Source organism: Diceros bicornis, chromosome 5 (genome assembly GCF_020826845.1).
Source record: "Diceros bicornis minor isolate mBicDic1 chromosome 5, mDicBic1.mat.cur, whole genome shotgun sequence".
In the NCBI taxonomy this organism is placed as follows: Eukaryota; Metazoa; Chordata; class Mammalia; order Perissodactyla; family Rhinocerotidae; genus Diceros; species Diceros bicornis.
In genome coordinates this window covers 40,599,108-40,618,922 of record NC_080744.1, presented here as the reverse complement: position 1 = coordinate 40,618,922, position 19,815 = coordinate 40,599,108, and the positions used below count along the sequence as shown (strand labels likewise).

Here is a 19,815-nt window from a genome sequence, read left to right as displayed (position 1 = left end):
GGATGAAAGGACAAAGCAGCCAGGGGTGATCAGCTAGGCTCTTCAGCCACCCTAGAGGCTGAGAGAATCAGTATCTCAGCCTTCCTAAAATCCATAGTATTTTGACAAACTCTGATCCAAATGACTTCTGATGTACAGCCTGGTGACGATAGTTAATAATACTGTATTGTACATTTGTAAGTTGCCAAGAGAGGAGATCTTAGAAGTTTTCATCACAAGAAAAAAAAAATTTTTGTAACTATGTGTGGTGATGGATGTTAACTAGACTCATTGTGGCGATCATTTTGCAATATATAAAAATATCAAGTCATTATGTTGTACACCTGAAACTTACATAATGTTACATGTCAATTACATCTAAATTAAAAAATAAATGACTTCTGCTGTGTATCAATGACAAAAAAAAAAGTCTGTGTGGACTATTAAAAATACCATTAGCTGGGACTGGCCCCGTGGTGTAGTGGTTAAGTTTGGTGTGCTCCGCTTCAGCAGCCCGGGTTCATGGGTTCGGATCCTGGGAGCAGACCTACACCACTCATCAGCCATGCTGTGGTAGCGACCCACATACAAAGTAGAGGAAGACTGGCACAGATGTTAGCTCAGGGATAATCTTCCTTAAGCAAAAACAGAGGAAGATTTGCAACAGTTGTTAGCTCAGGGCAAACCCTCCTCAGCAAACAAAAACCAAAAACTACCATTAGCCAACAAAAAGCATTAAAGTATATGAAATAAAAAGAATTAGGGACAAAGTCCTTAAACAAAAAAAAAATAACTGAATCTGTCACACACACACACACACCAAGTCTCCTTTTCTAAATTACCAGAGGTTCTTTATATAGGAATTTTATCTGTTAAAAAATGTTTTCACCCATTCATTGAAAATTGACTACACCCTCCTTGTAACACACCGAGGTCTGTCTTTTGTTTGTTGCAGTACCTGTAGTAATTCTCAACACTCTCCAGACTTGGAATGTTGAATGTATCTAATTAAAAAGAAAAGAGCAAACATCATCTATATTGAAAAGAAAAATGCAAACATGTTAATGACTAAATAAAAATGACAGTTCTTTCAATTACACCTTATATGGTAGAATGCCAATAATTAGATTGATAATTTTTTTAAACTTAATAATAGAATTCAGATTATCTAGCAACTTATTTAAGGAACCTAGTATACTGGAGAATAATAAATACTTTGGATTATGTACTATTGAGAATAAATCAATCTGAAGTTATAAGAGTGGACTGTTGTTGCTGCTGTTTTAATTATGTGATTCTGGAAGGTAGCAAGGACTGGATTTATGCCTGATATATCAATCCAGGCCAAGTGCTTCTCAACAGCAGATCACTTGGATAACAGGGCCAAGTCCTTCTTTTCATAAATCTTAAAAAAAGATTCAGTAAGAAAGGAGTTACATATGGTAAGGGTTAAGGCCATCATAGAACATTTAACTGGAAACAGAGCTTGATTGCCTGGTTGCAATAGCTAAAATTGTTTACCAGCTTGACTTTCAGGAATCCACTACATTTCTAATAACCTTAAAGAGTAGGCTATAAGTCCAGTGTAGGCCGATAGAAATATTGTCATGTATGTTATCCTCTTGCTAATTTCTGTTACAGTTATTTCTTTTTTTTTTTTTTTTTTAAAGATTTTATTTATTTATTTTTTCCCCCCAAAGCCCCAGTAGATAGTTGTATGTCATAGCTGCACATCCTTCTAGTTGCTGTATGTGGGACTCGGCCTCAGGATGGACGGAGAAGTGGTGCCTCGGTGCGCGCCCGGGATCCGAACCCGGGCCACCAGCATCAGAGCGCACGCACTTAACCACCAAGCCACGGGGCCAGCCCTGTTACAGTTATTTCTTAATAAAGATTAGTTTCCTCTCCTATCTTAACACAATATATAAACATATATAAGCACATACCATAAGCATTTATGCCTATACAAGTCAAATTATTCAAAGAACTTGAAAACACCAATGCATAAGGATACATGCACCCCTGTGTTCACTGCAGCATTATTCACAATAGCCAAGACTTGGAAGCAACCTAAGTGCCCATCAAGGGGCGAATGGATAAAGAAGATGTGTATATATACACAATGGAATACTACTCAGCCATAAGAAACGATGAAATCTAGCCATTTGTGACAACATGGATGGACATTGAGGGTATTACGCAAAGTGAAATAAGTCAGAGGGAGAAGGTCAAATACCATATGATCTCACTCATTAAGTAGTAGATAATAACAACAACAAACAAATACATAGAGATAGAGATTGGATTGGTGGTTACCAGAGGGGAAGGGGGGAGGGAGGAGGGCGCAAGGGATAATTAGGCACATTTGTGTGGTGATGGATTGTAATTAGCATTTGGGTGGTGAACATGAGAACATGATGTAATCCATGCAGAAATAGAAGTATAATGATGTACACCTGAAATGTATACGTTATAAACCAATGTTACTGCAATAAACAAACAAACAAACAAAAAGTCAAATTAGATTATTATGAACTCCAAAGGACTATCCAAATTATTTACTCACAAGAGTCTGATATTTATTACTTGAAATAAGTCAGTAGCTTGGCTTGGAAATAATATACGCAGACTTGCTATTTATTGCAAAAGAATTCTACCTGTAGCACTAATCAGGATCAGGAAAAACGGGAAATGTAAATATACCAGAGAAAGCCATAAGCCAGATATCCTTTTTTTTTTTTTTTTGGTTAGTAAGATTGGCCTCTGAGCTAACATCTGTATCCATCTTCCTCTATTTTTGTATGTGGGACACCGCCACAGCATGGCTTGACAAGTGGTGCATTGGTCCATGCCCAGGATTTGAGCCTGTGAACCCTGGGATGCCAAAGCAGAGCGTGTGAACTTAACCTCTATGCCACCGGGCTGGCCCCCAGATATCCTATTTTTAATTTATAATTCCTAGTTGCTTTATAAGAACTATTTATAAAGAGAGCATTTTCTGATCAAACCAATAGCTATGTATTTCACTAGGTAGAATTATCTGTTTAAAATGATAGCTTTTTTAAAACATATAACTAAGGTACTCATCAGCAATGAATAATCAAATGAAGCAGACAAATGAATTACTTAAGTAACCAATATGGAAGTCAACCTTTATAAAAGAAACAAACCGGGCCAGCCCCAGTGGCCTAGCAGCTAAGTTCAGTGCACTCCACTTCAGTGGCCCAGGTTTGGTTCCCAGGCGCGGACCTACACCACTCTCTTAGCAGCCATGCCGTGCTGGCAGCACACATACTAAAAAATAAAAGGAAGATTGGCACAGATGTTAGCTCAGGGTGAATCTTCCTCAGAAAAAACAAAAAAAACCCAGTATCAAGACTCTTTTGGAGAAGAGTTCATTTCCTTACTAACACAACAGTGATAATCTAAAAAATGGGAAGGGATTATCCATCTCTCTCCCCATGCATATGGGGATTTATTTGCAATTTTAATTTTTAAATGTATATACAGTAAAATTCAATCTTTGTGATGTACAGTTCTGTGGATTTTGACAAATGCACAGTCATGTATCTACCACCACAATCAAGATACAGAACAGTTCCATCATCCCCTCAAAATTCTCTCATAATGCTTCTTTTTTTTTTTTTGTGAGGAAGATCAGCCCTGAGCTAACAACCATGCTAATCCTCCTCTTTTTGCTGAGGAAGACCAGCTCTGAGCTAACATCTATTGCCAATCCTCCTCCTTTTTTTTCTTCCCCAAAGCCCCAGTAGATAGTTGTATGTCATAGTTGCACATCCTTCTAGTTGCCATATGTGGGACACGGCCTCAGCATGGCCTGAGAAGCGGTGCATCGGTGCGCGCCCGGGATCCGAACCTGGGCCGCCAGTAGCAGAGCGCATGCACTTAACCGCCAAGCCACCGGGCCAGCCCTCTCATAATGCTTCTTTGTAGTCAACCTCTCCTCCCATCCTCAACCCCTGGCAACCGCAATCTGTTGTGTCTATAGTTTTCCCTTTTTTTTTCTTTTTTTTGCTGAGGAAGATTAGCCTTGAGCTAACATCTGTGCCAGTCTTCCTCTATTTTGTATATGGATTGCCGCCACAGCATGGCTGCCGAGTGGTGTAAGTCCACTGAAGTGGAGTGCACCAAACTTAACCACTAGGCCACGGGGCTGGCCCCAAGTTTTGCCTTTTCTTGAATGTCATATAAATGGAATCAGAGTGTATGTAGACTTATGGGTTTGGCTTCTTTCGTTTCGTAAAATTATATATTTTTAAACACCCACCTGCATAGGTTTTGCTAGAAGCTTTTTTTCCATGTAAAGAAAGGACCATACTAAGTTGCCCCTCAAAGGCTAACAGTGACATCTGAAGTTTTAAAATCACATATTATAGTTGTATTTCAGAGTTGTGGCCTTCAATATATCTAAACCTATGTTACAATGTCCCATTTTATAATTTTATAATCTAAATCAGAGAATCTAGGCTCCTAAAGGAAAAAAAATCTAGTCTTAAATTATATCTGAGTCTTGACTCTTACCATGATTTCCTTTGACATCGAGCCACTTGGTTTTCTCCATGACCCTTGTCTTCTTCAGAATACTCTGGTAAGTCTGCCATTCTACCTCATGCTGCCTGGATCCCCAGTGTTGCTTTGTTCTGGCATCTGTCAGGTCTCCTGTAGATTTATATGAGAATTGAATCACAATGCAAAATAAACCCCAGGGGGTTCAAATTTTTTAAAAATGCACACTGAAGGACTAAAGATACTTAAAGTAATCAACAAGTATAAGCATAACCACTATGAGTCCATCTATGTCCAAAGCAATCCATCTAAAATAAGATTTTTCTCAGCAAGGGCTTTGTCTGTTTCTTATAGGTAAGCAAGTGCCTATTTAATCTCCTGTGATATTAGAAATGGGTTGTGAAAAAACATGTTTTTAAAGAGAGTAGTACTCGGGGCTGGCCTGATAGCATAACAGTTAAGTTCACACATTCCACTTCGGTGGCCCAGAGTTCGCCAGTTCAGATCCTGGGCACGGACCTACTCGCTGCTCATCAAGCCATTCTGAGGCGGCGTCCCATATAGCAGAGCTACAACTCTACAACTATGGTACACAACTATGTACTGGGGCTTTGGGGAGAAAGAAGAAAAAAAAGAGGAAGATTGGCAACAGACGTTAGCACAGGGTCAATCTTCCTCAAAAACAAAAAATAAATAAATAAAAATTTAAAGAGAGTAGTACAAAATGCATCATGAGACTCTGATAAAATGAAAACTCTTTATAAGAAATGCCAACGATCTGGGCAGGGTGCCTAATATCTATGATGACCATATTTTCCACACCCAAAATCAGGATATGTGATTTGACCAAGTATTACTTTTACAGTAAGAAATAATCTGGAAGGTGTAGTCTGGACAATAAAATACCAAAATTTCTAGGAAACTGGACACTTGAAATTGAGGTCTTCCATAAAATGAAGACTGATACTACATCATATCAGCAGAGGTGTTTCAACAGAGTGGGTGGAAGATGAATCCTCCAGTGGACAATATAGACGCTCCTTCAGCTTCTTCTCCACCACAGTTTGAAGCAAATGGTTAGGGGTTTGAAGACTAGGGAACCCAAGAAACAGAAGTACCAAAGGATGAAGAAAAAGTGCCCTAAGTCACCTGACGCCTCAAACAATTGACAATATAAGACTAATACTGTAAAGTAAATGGAAAATTTAGTAAAAGAAGAGAACTTTTGATTTGTGGTTAAAGAGATTTTCCTAATTTTCTCTCAAATCCAGAACTGCAGCAACAACAACAAAGAGATACATAGCAGACAGCACACTAACTTGAGAATCGTTAGCCTTGCTTCTACCGCTTTGACAAAGCCTTGCTAGTCATTTTAGCCTGGATCTAACTATCCACGGGCAAAGGGAATTATAATGTCCCATCTCCTCTAGGACTCACCCGGGGCTGTGGCTACAGTGTTCCCAACGTCCCCTGGGTGAAAAGCTGCAGCCCTGGCTAGCATTCTACCATCCAGACCACAGAACAACACGACAGCACGGCAATCCTCCCTACCTGTTGCTAGGACGAGAGCTGGTTGAATGATGTCAATTGTTTCAGAACAGAACTTCTCTAAGTCTACAGCTCTGCCTGGATCGCGAAACCTGCTCAGGTGAATGTCGGATATCTGCCGAAAGCAGGTATTAAACAGAGATATCTGAGTCAGAAACAGGCAGCACGGAGAGAGGCGACCCAGACGCTCTCTCAAGGCAGAACGAAAATGCAAAGATGCAGTGCATCAACGAACCCCCAGTAAAGAATCGAGCCTCCCAGCTGGAGTTTGGGGCCCTAACAGGGGCGAGTGACGCCCCCGCAGAAACTGCCCGCGTCTCACCGCGTCCTGGAGCTCTGCACCCACTCCCCCGCCCGGCTCCCACTGCATCACCTGCAGACCCCAGAAGATGTTGCTGGCCTCGGGGCCCGGCGCGGGGTGCCGGCTCCGGCGGGCGCGGAGCTGGGGCAGCGGCGAGGGCGGGCCAGCCAGACCGTAGTGCTCCAAGAGCACTGCCGCGAGCGCCGCGGCCGCCAGCCCCGCGACCACCTTGACGGCCAGCACTGCAGCCATCCTGCCTGCCCGGGCGCGGCCCTCGCTGGTCCTGACTAGTGACCTGGCGGCGCCCCCCGGGAGCTGCTCTGGCCGCACTTCCGGACTCTATGGTCGCCGGGCTTACGGCGCCGCGCTTGTCCGCCGCCGCCGGCACCTGCGCCTCTCCGCGTACTTCCCCCTTGCCGCCCGCCTGCGTGTCTGGGCTGGGTTTGCAAATGTAATGAGGATGAAGAAAAGGAAACCCAGAGCCCCAACGCCAATCACGGTTGCCAAGGGGTGCCGGGGTAGGAGCCCTGGACCGGGAGGCGGAAGCTAGAGTCCTGACTCCGCCTTAGTCAATCATTCCTGAGCTCGGTGGGTCGGGTTTCTCCTGTGGGTGCTTCACAGGGTTGTGCGAGTCCAAGTATGGATGAGGACGCCTTTTAAATTGCTGTACAAATGTGACAGGAGGCTTTCTCTGGCCCCTTCTGGTTATTAACAACGTGCTTCCAAAGGTTATTGTGATACGTATGTTTTGTGAAAGTTATTTTTTCCTAAACGTGATTTCATATGCACTTTGTTACATAATATTCCAGTATGGTGGTATACCATTGATTCAATAAATTTTAAATACTTTCTATGGGCCAGGCAGAGAAGAATTAGATTCGGGCACTGCCCTTAATTTATCTAGCCCTTCCTTTATTGAACTTTTGGATTGTTTATCATGTTCTGAATAAACATTTTTGAATAAACATGTTTTGAACAAACATTCTGAATAAACTTATTGCTGTTCTGAGTAAACATTTTTATGTTTACATAAAAATAGCATTTTACAAATAGCATCTTTTTTTTAACCCCTCTTTTGAGTTATTTTCTTGGGGTATGTTGCCAGCATTGGAGTTATGCCAATTTAAATTCATTAAATACTTTTTGAATACCTTTGGAATGTGTAGGGGAAGGGAAAATTGCCCGCCTTCCTCTCTTGGTTCTTATGGCTGGCCCAATAGTTAACAAGAGAAAATCAAAGTTTAATACCTGTGCGTGGGGAATTCACATAAGCATGGAAAACTCCAAAGACTGTCAGGCAAAAATGAGGTATATATGTCATTCTCGACTAAGGGGAAGGGGGCAGGGGTCTGGGCCTTCAAAAGGAAAGAAGGCAATTTACAGGAAGACAGAGTTAATGTTTGGTAAACAAATGTTTGTTGGGCCATCTAGAAATAATGGGACACAGAGAGGACTTTGATCAAATGAAAACTTGCTAGGTTTCTCCCTGTCTACCACACTTAGTTCATATTATACTATAGTAATCTGTGGTGATAGCTCCTTCTGGAACAGGCACTTTTTTTTTTTTTTTGATGTTTTAATAGTTTATAACATTGTGAAATTTTGAGTTGTACATTTTAGTTTGTCCATCACCATATATACGTCTCCCTTCACCTCTTGTGCCCACCCCCTGCCCCCACTGCTCCTGGTAACCACAATACAGTTTTCTCTGTCCATGTGTTGGTTTATATTCCACATATGAGCGAGATCATACAGTGTTTGTCTTTCTCTTTCTGGCTTAATTCACTTAACATAATACACTCCAGCCCCATCCATGTTGTTGCAAATGGGACGATTTTGTCTTTTTTTATGGCTGAGTAGTATTCCATTGTATATATATACCACATCTTGATCCAATCGTCAGTCGAGGGACACTTAGGTTGCTTCCACTTCTTGGCTATGGTGAATAATGCTGCAATGAACATAAGGGTGCATAAGCCTCTTTGGATTGTTGATTTCAGTTCATTGGAAACATTCCCAGTAGTGGGATAGCTGGATCATAGGGTATTTCTATTTTTAATTCTTTGAGGAATCTCCATACCATTTTCCATAGAGGCTGTACCAGTTTGCATTCCCACCAGCTATGTATGAGGGTTCCTGTTTCTCCACATCCTCTCCAACATTTGTTGTTTTTTGTCTTGGTGATTATAGCCATTCTAACAGGCGTGAGGTGATATCTTAGTGTTGTTTTGATTTGCATTTCCCTGATGATTAGTGATGCTGAACATCTTTTCATGTGCCTATTGGTCATCTGTATATCTTCTTTGGAGAAGTGTCTGTTCATTTCCTCTGCCCATTTTTTGATCGGGTTGTTTGTTTTTTGTTGTTCAGTTGTGTGAGTTCTTTATATATTATGGAGATTAACCCCTTGTCAGAGATATGTTTTGCAAATATTTTCTCCCAGCTGGTGGGTTGTCTCTGGAACAGGCCTTTTATCTTATGTTCTTTTAGGCAGTTAAGGGGAAGATGAGAGTTTCTTCTCGAGTCTTTAGTTCTTAAAAATAATCAGCCCAAAAATAGTCCTCAAGTTAAAGAGACACATTTTGGGGTGGCACATTTTGTTCCCCTTTGTAAAGTACCCCTTTTGAAACTTCAAACAAGAAGTTTCGTAATCCAGGAGCTAAATTGATAGATTGCTCCATCTCAATGAAACAGTCTTAGTCGTGACAACAGGTCAGCCCAGTTAAATTCATCTCAGGAAGTGGTGATGGAGGTGGGCTCCCAAAATATTGTGCAAGCAAGCAATCAGGTATTCAATAAGAGGCATTTGTATGGAAACAAAAGAAAAACAAAAGTTAATGGTTGGAGCAAATTATAAACCAGTTTCTGAGCCCAGAAGACAGCCAGCCAAGATTTCTGGATGTCAGGGTTGAAGCATCTTTTGCAGTTGGAAATGTCTCTGATGATGTCATTGGGTGTATAAGTAACATTCCCAGTGGCTTACACAGCAACAAGCACGAAAATTGTCTAAACATGGGCTATTGTGGTGATCTCCCTTAAGTTTATATCAAGTTGTTCAGCTTCAGTTTGCAGGGCTTCAGGAAAAGGGCAGCTTTAGTTCTTAAAGATTCCAATTCAAAAGTGGGAGAAAAAATAGAAGCATTAGATTGGAGAGCTGTAGCCAAAAATTTGAGGAAACTAGAAGAATTCAGGATCTAGTCCAGTTTACAGGTGGCAAATAAAACCCCAAAGACAATTAATACAACTGGAATCTAATGTCCCAAGTGTGTAGTATAGTTTCTACTGAAACATAATTTTTCTCTCTAAAACCACCCTAATTTCTACCAAAGATAGCCAAATTAAGACTAATTTCTTAGCAAAATAAGTCTAATTTCAATAAACTTGGCCTGTCTGCATAAGTATAGCAAGAATAGTGATTGGTCATAGAGGCTCTTTTAAATCTGCTTTGATGGCACTTTTCATGAGGCATCACAGATTGGACTTTGAAAGGCCTCTCAAGACTGGGAAAGCCATGCCAAGGACTTGTCATCAGACTCCACCTGCCATACCGATAGATTTGGATGAATTCCTCTCTTCTTGAGGACCCTAAAATATCCTGAGATTTTTCCACCTCCTAGGAAGTGACCTTCTTTACTCACCTAGATAGGCTGCTGAAAACCCTGGAAGCAAGCAAGGTATCAGGCTGTTTTTCCAAGGGGCTTTACTTGGCTCCATAAAGTTCCTCAGTTCCTTAAAGCTGTTTGGTCATATCTGAGTCTACGCATGTCTCTCTCAAATATGACATTCCAGTCAAAGCCTTGGTAATATAACTAATGTTTCCAATTGTGTCCTATTATAAGGAGAACAGATTCTTATTGAACTTATGTAAATAACTATATTGCCATGAAAATAAGAATACTCACTCACTAAGAGTTTCCAAACTCTGGAGGGATCAGGTAACAAGAAAAAGATAAATGTTTCAATTCTGCTTACAAAGGTATAATTTACCAAATTGTTGTTAGTTATAGACAGCTTAGAAGAAAAGAGAAAAAGGTTTAAAAAATCAGCAATGTTTCAAACAAAAAGTCATAAAAATTATAATCATCATCATCAGTTCATTCAGTTCCATGTAATCAATTCTTGATCTTGTGTTAGCAGTTTTATGATGCCATGTTTATTAGAGTTCTGTCATTTTTCACCCAGCTCAGTTTTATGATCTGAAATTTTATCAGAAATGTGTTAAGTATCGGAATCCTTTCCATGAATCCCCCTAAAGATGAAACATTTGCAAAAGCATCAGAGTAAAACAACAACTGTCTGTAATTGACAAAAGACTTAAAGTGGCATGGTTAAAGATCTGATTACAATGCAATTGACAAGGAAATTTGGTTATTTCTGACACACAACATTTTAAGATAACTAGAATTATGACTGATAACATTATACCAGGACATATTAGATTGTTAGGCATTTCATATAATTTTTAGACACATATTAATAACATTCACCCATGCAATATAACTTAAGAAGGTTTATCATCACTTATTTGACAATGCTTTCCATGCAAGTTAACAAAGCAAACAAACCTAATTAGTTTAACAAAACTTTGGAATGTTCCAGGGGCCCTCTGGAAAAATCCCAAAGTTTCTTCCAGGTCAAAAAGACTTCATTTTGGGGCTAGCCCAGTGGCATAGTGGTTAACTTTGCGTGCTCCCCTTCAGTGGCCCAGGATTCACAGGTTCAGATCCCAGGCACAGACCTATGCACTGCTTATCAAGCCATGCTGTGGCATGCATCTCACATATAAAGTAGAGGAAGATGGACACAGATGTTAGCCCAGGGCCAATCTTCCTCAGCAAAAAGAGGAGGATTGGCAACAGATGTTAGCTCAGGGCTAATCTTCCTCACCAAAAAAAAAAAAAAAAAAGACTTCATTTTTAGAATTTGATTTTGGGAAGTTTGTTAAAGATATCAAAGGTTTGGATACTTGACTAAATAGGATCACAGATTAATATGAAACAATACTTAATTATCTATTTAACCAGAGTGACAACAGAAGATGTTAAAAGCAAACACAGAAAGTTAAAACAGTTGGAAAAAAACCAGAGAGATCTCAGCTTTTTGAACACAGGAAATTATTATTATTATTTTTATTTTTTGTGAGGTGGACCAGCCCTGAGCTAACATCCGATGCCAATCCTCCCCTTTTTTCTTGAGGAAGACTGGCCCTGCGCTAACATCCGTGCCCATTCTCCTCTACTTTATATGGGACGCCGCCACAGCATGGCTTAGCAAGCGGTGCGTCGGTGTGTGCCCAGGATCCGAACCTGTGAACCCTGGGCTGCAGCAGCGGAGCGTGCGCACTTAACCATTGCACCACTGGGCCAGCCCTGGAAATTATTTTGATAAAAATAAAATCCCTGCTTTTTAGGCAGACTACTTAAAAGTAAAGAAAAACCTTCCACAATCTCTCTATCAAGAGCAGACCAAAGTTCAAGAAAACTGTCAACAAAGAGAAAACCAAATTCTAATTTTGCACTAGCTTACTTTTGATATTAAAACTCATTTACTTAATTAAATTCATTCCAATCTTAGCCAGCTTGACCATGCATAAAACTCTTTTCTCAAGGTTCCTTTTTTATAAGCCTTCTATAACTTCCTTATTTACATTCAGATTTTGTCCTACATTTTCCCTCTCTTTTTTTTTTTAACAAAATGCATGTCCTTTCCTTTTTTTTTTTACTGAAAACACACATTTTATTTCCTTGAATATTAAGATATTTCCCTTATTATTTTACTACCTTTACATATATTAATTAGAATTTTTAACCCTTAGAAACCTTAATTTCCAGTGAAAAATAAAGCTGTAAACAATAATGAACTGTCTTTTACATTAGCATTCTGTGGCTTGGCAAATATAAATACTTTTCATAATTTCTAGAAACATATGCTACTTTATAGTACAATCTTTCAATAAAGCACAAGACATCTGCACTAAACGACCCAAACATCTTTGGCTTCTCTGTAATAAGAAGACAAAAGTAGATAAACCTATGTTTAGTAATTAATGACAAATATTTTATCTTATTTGGAAATGATCTAGATATTCAATGAATTTTCCATCATTTTATTTAACATAGCTAAACTCTGAAGTTTCAAGCTACCAAAGAGATTTTGGAACCTATTTTAAGTACACATGCTATAAAATATAATTATTGCTAAAAAGTTTCTCTATAAATTCTTATCTCATTTACATCTATCTAAATCATTTGCTCCCAACAATTATGTTTAGATTACCCAAGAAACTTCATGAGACATTAGACAAAGTCAGCCGTCAATTATTTTTTGCTGCCAAATTTTGTAACAGAGAAAATATGAATTTGTTTGACTTTTAGTAAACCTAGGTAGAACAAAAGTTTTATTTTTAATGCTGGCAATTCTAAAGACATGCCTATTTTAATTAGCCCAACAAACTTAAGTCATCTTTAATACTGAACCTTTTCCTAGATCATGTGATTCCGAAATTCATTTGAGTTAGTTTCTGTTATATTTTTGAGAGTACACTCAATTTATATAGCACTTGTTTGTTTTTAAGCCAATTAAATAGAGCTCCCTTATGCACTAGTCCTGATAATAACATCTTGAGGTATAAAAATATCATATATTTACAACATACACATATGAACACACACATAAACACAAACAGATGCAGAGATCTTACAGCCTCCATTTTAAAATTTTCCTTACATTAGATTTTTGGGCAAGGGTGCTTCCACAGCAGTCTGCATCTCCAAAAGCTTCTTTCCCCCTGTATACATAGTTTTATTTTAGTTTAGGGAAGAAGGCTTATAAAAAGATTCCCATCAGCTCTGAATATCAGCTTCCAGTTTGGCCAATTTTTGATCATAGAACTACTAAAAAACTTCTTCTAAATATCTTGCCAGTTTTTAGCCAGGACAAACAGTAAATATCTCTGGCAGTATTAAACAACTCCATGGACCCAAGAGGCATCCTCAAAGGTTAATACCTTCTCAGATCCAGAGTCCCTCCCAAAGACAGCCAAAAAAAAAGAACTGATGCATGTCCCAGGCAGGCAGAAAGCTAAGCCAAGCCCTTAGGACACAAAACAAGACAAGCAAGAAGGTAATAGTTATCCGTGGGAGAGATGTGGAAAGGAAGGGACAATGTGACATTTTATTTTTCTCTCTTAACTGGGCATTACAGAATGGCCATTGAGTAGAGGTAAAAGGGCTTTTATCCAGGGGACATGAATTCCCTGGGAGGCAGTTCTAGGATATATCCATAAAGGATACCGTATAGGAAGGCTGGAAGCTGGCAGAGCCTAAGTATAGAGCCCAGTAAAGCGAGCTTTACTGTCTGTCCTAGGTACTTCTGCTAAATTCATTTTCTGGCTTTCAGCATTTATATGAGCAACACACAAACTCTTAGAGATTAGGCTGAAGTGCTCTCTGTAAATCTTACAAGAAAAAGGGAAGCTAAAACAGGCAGATGGGGCTGGATTTTAAGACAGGGGTTTTATGCTGGATTTTTGTTTTAAGTCTAAACTTTTGTTCTTTCATCTTGTTAGCGAGTCCCTAAGTTTAGTTGTTATACATTATTTTTTTCCTTTTTCTTCTTGGGTGCTGGACAATTGTACTTTCAGTGTCCTGATTTTTACAATATCTGCAAATGTCTGAAGTCAAATAGAAAGGGGTCTGAGTGGACTTTGATTTTGTTCTAATTTCTGTCTTTCCATCTTATTAAGCAAGTCTTAATGACTAGCTGTTATACCAATGTAAGAGCTCTCTAAAAATGTTTTTTTCAATTTAGAAGTTTTTCCAATTTAAAGCCTCCATCATCTGGCCATTGACGAGTAGGATCTTAATAGTGACTCAAATCAATAAGCCTTTTATGGCTAACCATGGATGCAAGAGGCGTCCCCAAAGGAGAGTGCAAAAGATGCAGCCTTCCCAAGATCCAAAGTTTCCACTCTCAGAGTTAGCCTAAGTAACTATGAGGGGCCCTGTTTTTAAACAGCTGTTCCAAAACACGGGAAATCACGTGTGTCCCCCGCCCTTTTGAACAGAATAGGGTGACTTAAGAGTTCACCCAATTTTTTTTAGATTCCCTAAACTTGATCCACAGCCTACCTGGCTGTCCTCCAGATGCATACACATCCTCTGACTGGTGGAGATAAAAGACCATTTCTGGAAGGAAAGGATCAACAAAATAAAGAATACTCGTCCCAGATCTTTACTACAGTCACTTATACCCAAGAAACTAATTTCGCAAATATTTTCTCCTGCTAATCTAAATTTAGAAAGAGAGAGGAAAAACATTCTCATCACTTGCTTCCACCAGACCCCGCAGATAGAGACTCCAGGAGGCTGAAGAAGTGAGAAATCTTACCCCTTGCTGGCCTTTGTCAGACAACGCAGAATCTTTTCATCTGCAGCAGTTCTTGGGAGAAAGCAGTTCCAGCCAGAGAAGGCAGTTTTTTTTCCAGCCAGAGAAGATCTTGCCAGCTAATGAGTATCCTGCTGACTATGCTAAAACTAGTAGGGGGAGGGAAAAATATCCCCCTTCCCCTCTTGGTTCTCATGGCTGGTACAATATTTAAAATGAGATAAGGCAAGTTAACAGGAGAAAATCAGTTTAATACATGTGCACGAGGAATTCACACAAGCATGAAAAATTCCAAAGACTGTCAGGCAAAAATGAGGTATCTCATTCTGGACTAAAGGAGAAGGGGCAGGGATCTAGGCCTTCAAAGGGAAAGGAGGCAATTTACAGGAAGATGAAAAGAATTAATGTTTGGTAATCAAATAAATAGATAGGTTTTGTCTAACACTATGCCACTAGAAAACATCTGTATGGATATCTTTAAACCAAATTTGGAAGATATGGTTGAGATTATTTGATTTAAAACATAGGCAGGGGCCGGCCCTGTGGCGTAATGGTTACGTGCGCGTGCTCCACTGCTGGCGGCCCCGGTTCGGATCCGGGGCGCACACCGACACACTGCTTGTCAGGCCATGCTGTGGCGGCATCCCACATAAAGTGGACGAAGATGGGCACGGATGTTAGCCCAGGACCAGTCTTCCTCAGCAAAAAGAGGAGGATCGGCATGGATGTTAGCTCAGGGCTGATCTTCCTCACAAAATAAATAAATAAATAAACAAATAAATAAATAAATAAAAATAAAACACAGGCAATGTGGCATATATAAAATGCATTTGGAGAGGCTTTGGAGGAACTTCAAAGATACAAGAATCATTTTCCAGAAACAGAATACAACCAGAAGCTGTGTGATAGATAGGACCAGACACAGTGTTAAGACATTCTAGACAGAGAAACATGGTTTAAAGTCAAAGGCCAGCCATCTGAATTGCAGACACTGAATTGTAACCAAGCTGCTTCACTCACAGTGCTCAAAGTGAACAGAAACACGAATTTATTTACTTAATGATGATTAATGAGTCTCCAGGGAAATACTGGTTTGATCAGCTAATCACTACAAATCAGCATAAAAGGTGGCTCTCGGTTCCTGACAGTCAAAGGAGAAAGGTAGATTTCTTGTTATCTCATCAAGAGAGCAAGCAGCAATTCACCATGAAAGCAAACTTTCCTAGAACTAAAATCAAAGGAGAATATATCACTTGGACACTTTACAAATAATGTACATTGTCATCAACAGTCATAAATTCAACTATGTGACTCAAACATAAGATGTAGAAATTATCTTCAGATCACTATTTCTTATACTAATCATGTTAAAAAAAAATCCAAAAATATAGTAATAAATCATTGTTCTGTGAAGTCATTTCTATAGAGCTAAAGTAATGTAATCAAAATAGTTTTTTGTATATGTAAAGATTTTTAAATTATTTTTCAAAATTGTGGTAAAATACATATAACATAAAATTTACTATCTTAACCATTTTTAAGTGTATAATTCAGTGGCATTAAGTATATTCACATTGTTGGGCCGGCCCTGTGGCTTAGCGGTTAAGTGTGCACGCTCCGCTGCTGCACGCTCCGCTGCTGGTGGCCCCGGTTTGGATCCCGGTCGCGCACCGAGGCACCGCTTCTCCGGCCATGCTGAGGCCACGTCCCACATACAGCAACTACAAGGATGTGCAACTATGACATACAACTATCTACTGGGGCTTTGGGGAGAAAAAGGGAAAAAAAGGAGGAGGATTGGCAATAGATGTTACCTCAGAGCCAGTCTTCCTCAGCAAAAAGAAGAGGATTAGCATGTATGTTAGCTCAGGGCTGATCTTCCTTACACACACACACAAAAAGTACATTCACATTGTTGTACAACCATCACCACCATCCATCTCCAGAACTCTTTAACATGCCAAACTGAAACGCTGTTCCCATTAAACATTAACTCCTCATCCTCCCCTCCCCATCCATGAACCCTTAGTCACCACTATTCTACTTTTTGTCTCTGTGAATTTGATTATTCTAGGTACCTCATATGAGTGGAATCATATAACATTTATCCTTTTGTGTCTGGCTTATTTCACTTAACATAATGTTCTCAAGCGTCATCCATGCTGTAGCATGTGTCACAATTTCCTTCCTTTTTAAGGCTGAATAATGTTTCATTGTATGAATATACTACATTTTCTTTATTCATTCATCTGTCAATGGACATATGGATTGTTTCCACCTTTTGGCTATTGTGAACAATGCTGCTATGAACATCAGTATGTACCAGACATTTTTAAAGCTTTTTAAGGAGCGCTCCTTTTATTCCTTAGGAAAACAGAAATTTGAGGAAAATTTTACCTTGGTAGGCTCTGTATAAGGAAACGGAAACACCTGTAGAAGTAAGAAATCACAGAGCAAGGAAATTCTGACACAGGCTACAACATGGATGAACACTGAGGTCATTAGGCCAGTAAAATAAGCCAGTCACAAAAGGACAAATACTGTATGATTCCACATATATGAGGTACCAAGAACAGTCAAATTCACAGAGAAGCCTTTGGATCCAGGACTGAGAGTGAACTCAAGATCCAGGCCTATTTATGACCCCTAACCTCGGTCTGACTCAATTTGAACCAGCAATCTGAGTTTCACTCCACAAATGACTCCCCAGGTATGGAAATCCTCATCTCCAAAAAGAAGCTAACCTCCACAAACCTAGGTCTCCAAGCCAACCTCAGAAATGTAATCTCAAAACCCAGGACTGATTTTTCCAAAACTGATGCTAAAGACTGCAGCCCTGCCTAACTCATCACATTTTCAGGACTTTCGTGGTTCTAACATAGGGCTGATCCCCCTACAGCTGGGGGAATGACCTTAGTCCAAGACTGATAACTCCCCTCCTACTGGGGACTGCCCTCTCCACATCCTGGCTTTGACTCTATCAACCTCAATGACCCCTGCTTCTCAACTCAATATGGACGCCTCTTTCTTCAAGTACAATCTGCCGCCATATGGGGTAGTCATGGTCCACAGACTCCCTGAGAGGACAGATGGCCCCAGCCCCTTTCCTCAGCTCAGAAACCAGCACTCTTGGGAGAGATCCTTGTAAATAGCAGGAGCAGAAGATGAGAAGGAATTGAGTCAGAAGATAAGAACAGTGGCGCCATTCTATAATTTTCTTTCTTTGTTGTTTGCTTCTTCTGTAAAATTTATATTTCCTTTAGTAAGCACAAAACTAGCTTAGGTTTATATTGTTTTGCTTTCTAAACTAATCATAAGATAAGAAGAATCCCCCTTCTGAAAGGTCTGGGTTAACTTTTCCACCAAATACCCCAAAACAAACAATTGTCACTCAAACTAATAAATATTCTCCTTACTATAAATGCCTTTTCAAATTTGCAGAGGGTACATGGGATTTGTTTCTGAACGTGTTCCATTTTTACACCTGTGTTCCAACATTGCAACATTCAGGTTGTTGCCATTTTAAAATCATGCCCAAGGGCTTCCCAATATCTACATTTCCAACAGACCAAAGATTAACCAAAATGAAAAACAATCCCTAATGTTAAAAAGGAAGGAAATATTTCTTGACAAGGAACATACCAGGCCCAACTGAGACAATCCAGGAACTCTAGTCAACGAACAAAACAAACATAAGGCTAAGAATTATCACAGACTTAAATGAAAGAATAACAGGAAGTTGGGATATAATTTCATTAGAATTGTAAAAATAACTTGACAACTTTTACAAACAGAAACCTTCAGTTCAACCTAGATACTTAACATACACATACATGTACATATATATTAGTTTTACCTTTATATTTATCCAAGTTCTGCCTGCACATGATTTTTTTTTTGTTTTCTCAACCTTCTGAAGCAGTCATTTAAAAAAAAAAACATATATATATTTTTTTGTTTTTCCCATAATCTGAAACAAATTCATCTTATCATCCAAAAATTTGGGATCTGGCCATGATTATTTTTGGCAGACGTTCAAGTTCTGAGAGTCTACTGTGGAGCCAGGAGATGGCCCTCATCAAACAGTGGAAAACATCAGGGCCTGGAGAGCAAGACCTGCCCACGGTGATAACCCCAGAGTTCCAGCCAGAAGAGGAACAGTACGCGGTGCTCACCAACGTGCTCCGCCTCCTGGAAGTGCGCTTTCTAGCAAAGGGCCCCGAACTTCACTGACCTTCTGGCGGGGGCAAGGGTGTCTGAAAGTGGAACCCGCCCCTCCGGTGCTGGCCACGCCCCTCTCTAAGCCCCGCCCACTCGGCGGCGAGAGGTTGCGGTTTCCGTGGGGACGTTGCGGTTTCCGTGGGGACGGTAAACAGAGCTAAGTTTTCTCCTCTGCTACTCCTGTCGTACCCATGATATGATGATACCCGCCGAGCACTGGATGCCAGAGTGGGAGGAGTTGGTGCTGGTGAGCTGGAGCTCGAGAAATGGGATCCCCAAAGTGGTGCCTGGGGTGGGAGTGGTCCTGGGTGGCCAGCACAAAGATAGGTGGAGTTCCAAATTAAAGTATCTCAAGCCAAATACCCGGGCACCAAAGACTGTTGGAGTTGAACGTTAATGCTTAGGGAAGGAGATGGGAGGCAAGTGGGGCAGAGGGGGCAGAGCCAGGACCAACAGGGGAAGATCAGGGACCTGAGCAGGACTCAGTAGAGGCCAAACTTCTTCATATTGTCTCTATTCAGGTATAAATCAGGCGCTCTGGATAACTAATAGCCCTCCCCGCCCCACGGAGGCACTGGAGGTACGTGAAGAGAGACCTGAGCTCTTTTCAGGAATATTGCATTGTTAATGGGACTAACACATCTGGTGTGGAGGGACTAGGAGGAACAACTTCATCTGTCCTCTTGGGTTCAGTAAATGGAGGCCTATGAATTTAATTGACAAGAGACAGATTGAGAGGAGAAAAGGAATACAACTTTATTAATATTTTTTACAGGCACAGGTGTTCACAAAAAAGAAGTAACTCAAAGAAGCAGTTAGACTTGGGAGCTTCTATACCCTTCTTTACAAAGAAA

The 19,815-nt window shown here is 40.1% G+C and overlaps 1 protein-coding gene and 1 long non-coding RNA gene across 8 annotated transcripts in view; both read right to left on the bottom strand.

Annotated features, from left to right (window-relative positions):
- Positions 1-7,116, bottom strand: part of TMEM62 (transmembrane protein 62) — a 33,913-nt gene extending 26,797 nt beyond the window's left edge. For 2 of the 7 annotated variants that reach the window (XM_058541383.1, XM_058541386.1), the window contains exons 1-4: positions 6,428-7,116; positions 6,058-6,169; positions 4,522-4,659; positions 938-983 (exon numbers count right to left, since the gene is read on the bottom strand). In XM_058541383.1, the coding sequence (XP_058397366.1) occupies positions 938-983; positions 4,522-4,659; positions 6,058-6,169; positions 6,428-6,607 (476 nt within the window). In that variant the 5' untranslated portion in view covers positions 6,608-7,116. Of the gene's footprint in view, positions 1-937; positions 984-4,521; positions 4,660-6,057; positions 6,170-6,376; positions 6,394-6,427 lie in introns of those variants that run through there. The other 5 variants (XM_058541384.1, XM_058541381.1, XM_058541385.1 and 2 more) reach the window with 5 other exon arrangements.
- Positions 7,117-8,342: 1,226 nt separating this feature from the next.
- Positions 8,343-15,537, bottom strand: LOC131406007 (uncharacterized). The gene is made up of 3 exons (XR_009220043.1): positions 14,744-15,537; positions 9,994-10,551; positions 8,343-9,454 (listed from the first exon to the last, which is right to left on the bottom strand). It is a non-coding gene; the product is annotated as an uncharacterized LOC131406007 (long non-coding RNA).
- Between the last annotated feature and the right edge of the window lie 4,278 nt (positions 15,538-19,815).